General features: G+C 44.2%; 1 protein-coding gene across 3 annotated transcripts; it reads left to right on the forward strand.

Moving 5' to 3' along the window:
• The first annotated feature begins 707 nt into the window (after positions 1 to 707).
• Positions 708 to 10,251, forward strand: LOC146829244 (uncharacterized). 3 transcript variants are annotated; one of them, XR_014962208.1, is made up of 4 exons: positions 708 to 1,337; positions 2,165 to 8,568; positions 8,733 to 8,832; positions 9,107 to 10,251. XR_014962208.1 is itself a non-coding variant. In XM_085607874.1 (2 exons), the coding sequence occupies exons 1-2, from the start codon at positions 792 to 794 to the stop codon at positions 2,627 to 2,629; spliced, it is 1,011 nt and encodes a 336-aa protein (XP_085464000.1). In that variant the 5' UTR covers positions 708 to 791; the 3' UTR covers positions 2,630 to 2,746. The 3 variants fall into 2 exon arrangements, 1 of the variants encoding a protein (XP_085464000.1); XM_085607874.1 differs by lacking the exons at positions 8,733 to 8,832; positions 9,107 to 10,251 and having other exon boundaries at positions 2,165 to 2,746.
• Positions 10,252 to 11,064: the final 813 nt, after the last annotated feature.

The raw sequence follows: 11,064 nt of genomic DNA on the forward strand, positions 1-11,064 counted from the left end.
TCGCCTGGGTTAGGCTCGTTATCCATAAGGGCGCATTACCCTCACGCTGTGTATGCACATGTAAAAATTTGCCTTGGATACCCTTGCTTACCCTACTATATGCTTTCTGTATACCTTGTGAAAATCAATAAAGTATTTTGAAAAAAAAGAAGGGTTGAAGTTGTCAAACTATATAATTTGCACATCACAGTAACTGGTGAACAGCCGCGGTCGGTAGTAGGAGTTCCTGCAGGGCGGTGACGTGGGGAGGGGGAGGGGCAGGGTGGGGGGTAGTAAACTATGGATTACGGAGGTTTACAGGTAAGTAAACATATAAGTAGTATAGGTTGTATACTACTCGTCACCATGTATTTTTTGACAGGTGGCCACGCCCCTTTGACCACGCCCCTTTGGTCCGTGTGTCTATATTGGACGCGTTCCAAGTCTGATTTTAATCGGGGTTTTAATCGGTCCTTATAACGTATTGATAAGATTATAGCATTTTATTGTTTTATAGGTCGTTATTTTGTGAATCATGGCTTATAAAATGATACGGCGATGAAATAAAAAAAAAAAAAAAAAGCGTATAAAACGATAAGTTAGGATTTGTGAATCAAGGCTTATAAAATGATACGGCGATGAAATCATAAAGCGTATAAAACGATAAGTTAGGAATTGTGAATCAAGGCTTATAAAATGATACTGCGACGAAATCAAAAACGTATGAATCGACCACGCATGCAGGAGGGTTGCTAAGAAGTGGGGGTAGTGTGAAATACGAGTCTACAAACATACCGCGGGGCGTGTCTAGTATGTTCACAGAGGATATAAGCCAGCATTCCGAGGACCGTGTGTTAAGAAACCCCCGCTTTTTTCCGACAAAGAAAAGCTCGAGCTTTAAGACAACTTTGAGAATGTCTTGCTCTAGCGTGGAAGCGGGACCCCTTGGAGAAACTATAACAGCGATGCTGAAGGAAGCGGCAAATGCTGCAGACGACGCTGCAGAACTCGACGATAGTGATAAGGAAAATTGCGCGCCAACAACGCCTGCGGGTACTACGTCGGAGATGTCGTCGGCGATGCTGAATAAAAAGCCCGAGACAGACGTCGAGGCATCGGCTATGCCGAATATAAAGCCCGAGACCGGAGCCTGCGAAGAGGCGGTTGGTGGCGTTGCTAAAATGGCGAGCAATACCTCCGATGCTACAGACGGCGGTGGAAGAGCGGAACCAAGTGAAGATGACGAGGGTATTGACCTGCAAGAGCCTGAACCCGAGGACTCCAGCGACTGTACAGAGATGGATTCCGGAGAAGAATCTGTAAACGAAACAGAAAAGTGCGAAGTTGGAAAACGAAAAGTAAGTACGAACCGCAATTTTTCGGCAAATCCTCTGGGGTGTTTAAGAGTGTGATGATGAGGCGTGTAGTTGTGAGGAAGGCTGAGGTCGAAAAACCCCTTTTTTCTTTTTATCAGCAAAAGAGAGGAGGAGGAGCCCCAGGCGACAAAACCGCTAGCACGACTATGGAAGTCACACAGCCATCGCTACGTTTTTCATGTCTCTGCTGCTCAAGACAGAAAAAACTTGCCGTAACGCATAAAAACTGCAGCTGTAAGCGCTTAGACGCAATTGTACAATTTTGTCGTGGTGAAAGTTGGAGCACGGATCGATATCGCGGACTTTTGACAGCGATAGCCGCGATCATAAAATTGTGCTTAAAGGCGGGGTGGTACGACGAATGCGAAGGTTGTAAAATTGACGACCCGAGTCAGTTGCATCACTACTGTCTCACGACGGGTGATGAATATGAAGACAGTTTGATACGGAAACTATGTTACAAGCTGGACCCCTATAAGATTATGGCGACGTTGGGGGCGGTCTATGGCTTGAAAGAAATGTCAGTACCCGAAGATTGTAGTAAGATGATTGCGAATGTTTTAAAGTATATTAAGAGAGTACAGTCCCCATCAGAGCATGTGAAAAGTATGTATGAAGCGGGTGATGAAGACATACGCTTGATAATGAAACAGCATTTGAGAAGGAAGAATTACCGTAGATATTTTAAGATCAAGTATCTTTACAGGAGTTTAAAACCGAGGAACATGACATTTCTTAATGTAGAGTAAATGAAAACATGATGATCTTCGCGATTGCTACTATTATGTATGTGTGTTTTTCCGTTGCAGGAAAGTGTGTTTCGACACATGGTTGAGATCGGCGTGCGACCGAGCGTTAGATGCCTGGAAGACGCTTTTTATTTTCTGATCAGAGCAAAGATGGCGTACCCCAAACCAGTGTTTCGCCCGACCGCGCTATGTCGTAACAAGCGATGTGAAATCATCGAAGAGCTTGAAAAAGAACTGGGTCAGAAACCTAGAGGCTTTTACGACGTTGAAAAGAGCAAAATCTTCTTGGGCGCTGACGACGTGCTCGAAGATTGCATCGACAATTATATCAGGCGGACATTTTGCACCCTAGGAACTACTCTGAATAAGAAACAGTTTTTCAATTTCATGAATACAATATCTGATTTGTTTTGTCGAGCCTTCTTGAAGGGGCGTGGGGAGGATGTAAGAAGACTGGTACCGTTCATAGCTAGCAAAATCCAAATATTGATTCTACGTCACGAGTTTTTGAGAGCATTGTGTTAAATATCTATGTTTTTATCGTTATTATCGTTTATAGCGCTGTACATTCCTATATTACCAGTTTAAATCATACACTGTTTAATTCGTGTGTTATTAAATAATCTACTATTGTAAAATAAACCGGCTTCTAGTTCTGATTATTTGATAAAGAAAAATAATAAAACAAAAGTGAATTAATAGAATAGGGGGGCGGGAGTAGGGGTTGCGGTATTTTAGTTCAAGAAGCGCTACGATGCAGAAGCTTTTCAAAAGAGTTTATTACAACCCCTCGAAAGTTGGTAGTTTTGGCGGTGTAGAAGCCTTGTACAAGGAGAGCAAAATCCACAACGACGGTGTTAAAAGAACACAGGTACGCGACTGGTTATCGGGCGAAGATGCCTACACGCTACATAAGGGGTCGAGAAAGCGCTTTCAAAGACGGCGTGTGATAGTCAGCGGCTTAAATCATCAATGGCAAGCGGACCTTCTAGACGTCCGTGAACATGCCGCGGTTAATGATGGTGTAAAATTTATATTAACGGTGATAGACGTACTGTCAAAGTATGCATTCGCCGTTGGCCTGAAGGAAAAATCGGGGAGCTCGGTCACAAAAGCCTTTGATTACATTTTCAGCAGCGGGAGAATTCCTAAAAAGTTACAAACAGATAGAGGAAAAGAGTTTGAAAACAAGACGCTAAAAGCTCTGCTGAACAAGTATGGTGTAAAACATTTTGTTACAAACAACGAAGTGAAGGCGGCGATTGTAGAAAGATTCAACAGAACTCTCAAGGCACGAATTTGGCGGTATTTTACAGCGTACAACACATTTCGTTATATAGATCGTTTACAAGATTTTATTGAAAGTTACAATCATAGCTATCATAGAACCATTAAGACGTCCCCTGTAGAAGTATCCCCGCAAAATGAGTTGAAAATTTGGAGAACTGTGTACGGGTCCGTGTTCACCAACAACCCTGTTTCAAAAAACACTCTCAAAAAAGGTGATCATGTTAGGGTATCTAGATGCAAGGGGGTATTTCAAAAGGGGTATGAGCAGACTTTTACAGATGAGATCTTTGTGATAGACAAGATTTCCAAGCATTCAGGCGTTACAGTTTTTAACTTAAAAGACTATGCTGGGGAGGAGGTCGAAGGGTGTTTTTACAAAGAAGAGCTGCAAAAAATAAAACAGGATCAAGATCGTGTGTACCGTATTGAGAACGTTTTGGCAAAGAAGGGGCACGGGGCACAAAGACAGTGCCTAGTTAAATGGCGGGGATGGCCTGATAAATTTAATAGTTGGGTCTCTGAGAGTGAATTAAAGGATATACAAAGTCTACAACAGCGGATATAGGCATTTAGGTACCGCGGAAGCGCCATGGAGGTCGGACCTTTTTATCTGACGCTCCCGAGTAACGCGTCTTTGGACACTTTCCCTAATAACAAAATTTCAAATTTTACGGTGAAACTAGCAAAACCTATTCATCTACAAGGAGATTGGGAGGTGGCCCTAACAGAAATTCAGTACCCGCACACGTGGGACACTTTTGAAACAGAGGATGTTAGATTTACGGTGGTACGCAAGAAGGAAAGCGCCCACGAACTTTCTTTCCCGCCGGGGCACTATGACAACATACGAGACATTGTAGAAGTAATGAATAAATCCATTGGTAACATATCGGAACTTGTTGACCTTAGATTAACGTATGAACCACGACTTCGAAAAGTGCAGTTGAGGAATGCTCAAGACTATGGTATTTTGGTGCGTGAAAAACTGGGGAGAGTGTTGGGGCTGACGCCTAACGTTCACCACTCTTCATCAGCGGGGAAAGCCTACACGGATGTACACGGCGGATTTTATATGATGTTTGTATACTGCGACGTGATAGAGCATCAGAGAGTGGGGGATAGCTACGTGCCTCTCCTCCGGTGCGTGGAAATCACAGGCAAGAATAATAGCATGATAAACATCATTTACACCAAAAGAGATTATGTACCGATCAGCAAAAAACATTTTCACACAATAACTTTGGAACTGAAGGACGATTTGAACACTAATATAAGATTTAAAGTGGGTAAAGTCATAGCGAAGCTTCATTTCAGGCCGCGACGTGGTGAAGTGTACTAGAATAATGATTTTACCTGAAAATTACGGCGACGCGTCGCTCTATAGGGATTACTATAGAGCACAAGCCGGCTCAGGCCTCCCGGGGTTCCACGGGGCACCTATTATGTACGGGGCGGGTGTTGGCGGTATATTCAGAAGCCTTTTCAGAAAAGCAGTACCGCTTTTAAGAAGAGGGTTCCAGTTGGTAAAACCGCACGTGAAAACCGCTGCAGCAAATATTGCCCGAGACGTCGCAGGGCACGTTTCGGGGGCGGTGATGAAAAAGTTTACCAAAACGGGTCAAGAAGGCTCAGGTTTAATCTATCTCGAAAGAGGAAGGAAGAGAAAAAGGGGTGTATCACTAAGGGGGCCGCCCGCGTTCCTTCAAAGCGTTGTGAAGCGCCGGCGACCGGCTCAAAAGAGTTCGCTTAAGACCCGGAGAAGACACGGAAAAAAACGAGTCTCTAAGGGCAACATATTTTAAATCGGACCATGGCCTCCGTCCCTTGCGGTTCCCAGGAATGCACAAAGTCAGAGTTGGACCTATTCCAAGTACCACCAACGCAAACCAGCATTGAAAGTTCTCTATATGTCGAAGTACCGCCACTTTCAGCCCTGTCAGACACAGCCCCCTTAGAGTTCTTCATAGCTCGGTCGGATGACTACCTGGACCTTTCAGCTACCCTGATTTATCTGTCGTGCAAAATTACTAACGCAGACGGATCCGATTTGGACGCCGCAGCCCGAGTGGCGTTTTCTCCATACCCCATAGCCTCACTTTTTAACCAACTGGATGTGAGCCTCGGCGACCGGCTCATCAGCCAGTCAAACAACACGTATCCATACAGGGCTTATCTCGAAACGGTACTTAATTATGGGGACCCCACTTTAAAACGCCAACTTTCTGCAGGTCTCTTCTACAGAGACACCGCTGGAGAGCACGAGGACACGACTTTAAACGGTGCTAACGCGGGATTTAAGAGCAGAGCTAGCTTTACAGCCCGAAGTCGTAAAGTGGAACTGATTGGGCAATTACACTGCGATTTATTTTTCCAAGACAAATTAATGCTTAACGGTCTAGATGTGAAGATTAAACTGATTCGAAATAAAGACACTTTTTGCTTAATGAGCGGCGACGCAGAAAATTACAAAGTGCATATCTTAGCGGCGTCACTATTTGTGAAACGTGTCAAAGTGAGCCCGGTGGTGCGTTTAGCTCACGCCGAGACTCTGTTAACCAGTAATGCCAAGTACCCCATCGAAAGAGTGGAGCTCAAAGTGTTCAGCATCCCAGCCGGTGCGCTACTATCGAATACTGAGAATATTTTTTTCGGATTTTTGCCAAGAACTGTAATAGTAGCGCTGGTCGATAACGCAGCATTTAGCGGTGAATATGGCAGAAACCCCTTTAATTTCAAGCATTATAATATATCTCACAGCAGCCTCTCCGTAGACGGCCAAGCTATACCGGCAAAACCATACACGCCGTCATTTGGAACTGGGGGTGTGGCTAGAGAATATTTGGGTGTGCTGCAAGTTGCTGGGAAGTACGCATCAGACCGACCCTTCTTTGTGGATCGTGTAGAGTATTCGAAAGGCTATTCTATGCTGGCTTTCGATCTATGCCCTGACAACGACGTGGGTGGCGGCCATTTTTCGATACAAAAATCAGGCAATGTACGTCTGGAGCTCCGTTTTAGCGCCGCTCTACCGTCTACTATAAACCTTCTGATTTACGCTGTCTTTCAGAATGTTATACAGATTAACCATAGGCGAGAGGTGCTAATCGACTATATGTGATGAATACGTGGCAACTGGAACGTTTTCTCGCCAAAGACGAGACGGCAAAACATTCATTTTTAGGTGTATTCGCAGCTGACACTCTACCAATGTATCTGGGTAATCGCCAGCGACCGCTTCATTTAATAGTCAATACAGACGGTAAAGATCAAAGGGGTCGACACTGGTTAGCAATATTTCTAACAGAAAAGGACTCTGAGTTTTTTGACTCCTATGGCGTGCCACCAAACAGTTATCTGTACCCCAATACCATATGGCAATTTTTAAAAAGAAACACTTCAGGCCTAATAACATTTCATGAAAACCAGATTCAGGATGATGTATCATTTACCTGCGGGGCACATTGTTTGTTTTATTTATTTCATAGATGCCGTGGTGTAGACTTTGAAAGCATTTTAAAAATGTATTCAGCTGATTTGAAGGCAAATGATGCTCTAGTAACAAGGTTTGTGTTGAGGCAATTACGCAGATTGAAAAGAGGCCGTGTAAATAACAGACCGATGCAAAATTGTATTTCATTCACTGATAATATACATGTTTACAGTGTTTATGATAACTAGCAGACATCCACAAGGTCTATTTTACGCTCTCATTGGACTTTTAAAATCATATTTGTACCGAACATTTTTACTCTGTGATATAAAATGTATCTAAATAAATTGCATGAAAAAAGCCCTTAACTTTACGTGTCGGTCTGACTTTTTTCAGCACCTAGATGCCACGTTAATGCACCGTGGTTTATATTCATCCTGAAATGCTTAGACAGGCTATTGTCCACATATGGTGCCTGGTGTGCTGTCGAGGTTTGCAAAAAATATGAATAAAAAAAGGGGGGCCTAACTTTACGTGTCGGTCTGACTTTTTTCAGCACCTAGCTGCCACGTTAATGCACCGCTGTTTATATTCATCCTGAAATGCTTAGACAGGCTATTGTCCGCATATGGTGCCTAGTGTGCTGTCGAGGTTTGCAAAAAATATGGATAAAATAAGGGGGGCCTAACTTTACGTGGCGGTCTGACTTTTTTCAGCACCTTGCTGCCACGTTAATGCACAGCTGTTTATATTCAACCTGAAATGCTTAGTGGATTATACCGTTTAATTCTCGACACACGAAGACATACGTGGTATTGTGAGTTGTGGCGGGAAACTGTCGGGTTTTGGGTATAAAAACGTGAGGTCTGCAAGAACATTCAGGCTGGAGCTCTCAGGAAAGCTACGACGCTCCAACCAACGGCGCTGGTGACACCTTCATTCTCCCACCACATCGGGCGCTTGAAAAGCTGAAGCCCCTGAAAGATTTCACCACCTGATGACTGAGCACCGTTTCCATTTATGAACATGTCTGAGGACCAAGAATTGTTGGTAAGAAGATTGTTTTATGTTTTTTATATAATCCTCTAGCTCTTTTTGAAGTTGCGCTTCTATTAGCGTCATCTCTCAAAGGTTAAATGCTTTTTTATCAGGGATGTAAGCTTTTTTTCCGGCTCAGACTGTCACACTAAGACGAATTAGACCGAAGTCCCGGGCAATGTTCTAACATGTGGTTCTAATTAAGTCTTTCGCTCCTCTGTCAAAAGGTTTTAAGCAATAGATAAAATTAGGTGAAACTCGGGGTGTTTTGAATTAACTGTAACTGCTAGTCAGGAACCGTGAAAGATGCATAAAAAAACAAAAAGTGTGTGTGTGTGTGTGTGTGTGTTTGCGTTTTTTTTTTTTTTTGTTTTGCCGGACCCCGTCTGAAATGCTCTAGCATGTGGTTCTAATTCAGTTTTTCACGTCGTCGTCAAAAGACTTTTAGTACTGTTACAGCAGCTGGCATTTTAAGCAATAGGAAATATGACATGACTCTCGGTGTGTTTAGATTTTGCACATGCTCTTACCTCAAAGACTATCTGCTCATTGATCCGTGTTTTTAAGTCAAGGACTAGTCCGCCTCCTTGCTTTACAGATCATGATTTAATAACGCCCGAGGTCTTAAATAATGTCACTATATAGCCTGGGGCCAGCGAGCCGGGGTTGAGCTGCGGCTTGAAAAGCAGCTAATTTGACAACTAAGGTCTGGGTCTATTTCTGCGGTCGTGTGTGTGTGTGTGTGTGTGTGTGTGTGTGTGTACTTTTGTTTGCATGAGCTTGTAAATACGTATAGCGGTGCTTTCAAGTAATTTAATTTAAACCGATATAGGAAATGTGTTACAGCTGTTTGCATTTTTGTCTTCGCAGGAAGTGGCCGAGGCGGCAGACGCACTTTTATTCGACACTGCGCTTGAAGGCCCTAATCCTATCGCAGCCAGTCAAATTTGCGGCTTCAGCGCGCATGCTGGTAAGAATTAATTCTCTTTTCTACTGGTAGTATGTTCTACCATAGACCATGCTGATGTGCGCGTGCTTGTGCGTGTGTGTGTGTGTGTGTGTGTGTGTGTGTGTGTGTGTGTGTGTGTGCTTGTGTGTGTGTGTGTGTGTGTGTGTGTGTGTGTGTGTGTGTGTGTGTGTGCTTGCGCTGCCACTCTCAGTCTAGTTGTAGCACTGATGACTATTGAGGACTCTTCCGACTGTTCATTGCTTGAATTAAAATTGTGTTTTTTGCTCTTACTTAGATAAAACTGATGATGCAATCTCCATCCAACACGTGCAGCAATCAAATACACAACAACCGGTTGTACAAAGGAGTTCAAGGTTGCCGCCTGACGATCTGAAAAGCAAAGGTCAGAAGCGTAAAGAAGCGAGGCGGCGAGGGCCACCACAAACATTGCAGGGTGGTTTTGGGGGGAGTACTGTTGGGGGGCCTGCATTGCATGAGTTTCCACCGGTGTCTGTAAATGGTGGCGGTTTGAGAAAGAGACACTCTGGCTGTAAAGAAAAGGGTGATCAAAAGCGCAATAGGAAAGCGAATGCTAATGATAACAATTCTGCTACTCTACAGACCTTCCAGGTTTCGAATTCAAACACGCCTACCCCTGGTTGCGTTCTCCCCAGCCGAAATTCAGAACAGATTCTAGGTGTCACAACGCACCCTTGCAGCGATACTCCGGTATTAGTGCACCCCCCACCTACTCCTACCCCCAAGTCTCACTCTCAACCATCAAAGAACTTGCATGCGCAACCAGCAAACGCCATTATTCCCCCCGATGAACAAGAAATAATTTCGCTGCTTGACGATGATGACTGTTGGGGGGAAAACGCGAATGTACCCGTTCAACAAAACAGATCAAAAGCAGGGCCAGCTGTACACAGCGAATGCTCCAAGAACCCACGCTCACAAGGGGGGTGTCACACAGATGTTACAATAGGAGGAGGACCCGCCATCACCAGTCCCCCAGTAAGGTTCGCACCAGGTGCTATTCACCATAATTTAAAGACTGAAATTGCCCACAGTGCTGCAGCAAACGGGGCGTCCGCAGCGGCGCTACAAGCTCCTAGACATAACCCCACACCACCCCTAAACATTACCGCAGTAACATCAGCATGCCACGATATTTTACCTTTAATAACAAACCTTAGGGGAAGCACTCTTAACACAGCATCTATCTGCGAAGCTATTATTTTTGCTTTAAGTAATCGTGATACAGTAGCTCAGATACAAGCCATTGAACGCATCAAAGCTGGCATCGTACGTATACAGCAAAATTTAGAGAAATCACTTTCAGCTGCTTTAGTAACTGCTCAAAATCAGCTCGAGACCTCTGTCTCCTCGCGCGCCATAGATGATGTCCTAAGTGTCAAAAAACCACTTAACGTTGAGATAAAGACACCACTTGACCCCCGCAGTGGGGCTGCTGCTGCTGCTGTTAAAGCTTCACTTCCCAGCGACGCGGCTGTACTTCAGGCAATTTACGCCATTTTTCCCCTAATAAATACCCTAGAAGGATTAGGCTTGAACTCTGCACCCGTCAGTTCATCCGTTTTTAATGTTCTACGTGTACAGGAAGCTTCCGGACATATCGGCGGCATAACAGATGTCAAACTAGCAGTAGAGGACGTGATCCAAAATACTCAGACTTCGCTCGCATCTATTTTAGCAGATGCCCAAGCCAACCTTGATTCCTTGAGTCTCGACTCGGGAAACTGATAATGACCCCCAAAGAGCATAGGTCGCCGAGAAGGTCTGAAACTACAGTCGCCAAACGTAAAGAGAAATGGTTAGCCGCTAAAGTAGTCAGAAATCGGTTAGCCAAAAACCTAAAAAGAGCCAAAAACCATTTGAGAAATATACGCCGTAATATTCAAAGCAACAATGGGTATTTACCACCGAGCCCCACGCAGTTAGAGCAAACACCTCAGAGAACAGCTGTCGCTTGCGATAATTCTAGCATCAGTAACAACCCTGCGCCGGTGTTTTTAGAAAGCGTGCGACAATATCAAAGAGTTATCAAAAAATTTAGAGCTATAGAATTTTATGAAGAATTTCGTTTTGTCAATCTTCATCTCATAGATTCTATTAGACTGGCCCTAGAAGCGGTTATTAACTCTATCCAACTGCTGCTGGACCAAATGGCCCCAGACATAGGCCCCAACGATTATGTACAAATTCGCCTGAGCGGCGGTGGTCTGGCTA

This window comes from Triturus cristatus, chromosome 5_2 (assembly GCF_964204655.1).
Source record: "Triturus cristatus chromosome 5_2, aTriCri1.1, whole genome shotgun sequence".
In the NCBI taxonomy this organism is placed as follows: Eukaryota; Metazoa; Chordata; class Amphibia; order Caudata; family Salamandridae; genus Triturus; species Triturus cristatus.

Excerpts from the sequence above, each read along its gene's own strand:
- LOC146829244 (XM_085607874.1), top strand. The coding sequence starts at position 792 with ATGTTCACAGAGGATATAAGCCAGCATTCCGAGGACCGTGTGTTAAGA. Across the intron at positions 1,338-2,164 it reads GCGAAGTTGGAAAACGAAAA|GAAAGTGTGTTTCGACACAT; the intron begins GTAAGTACGAAC and ends TTTCCGTTGCAG.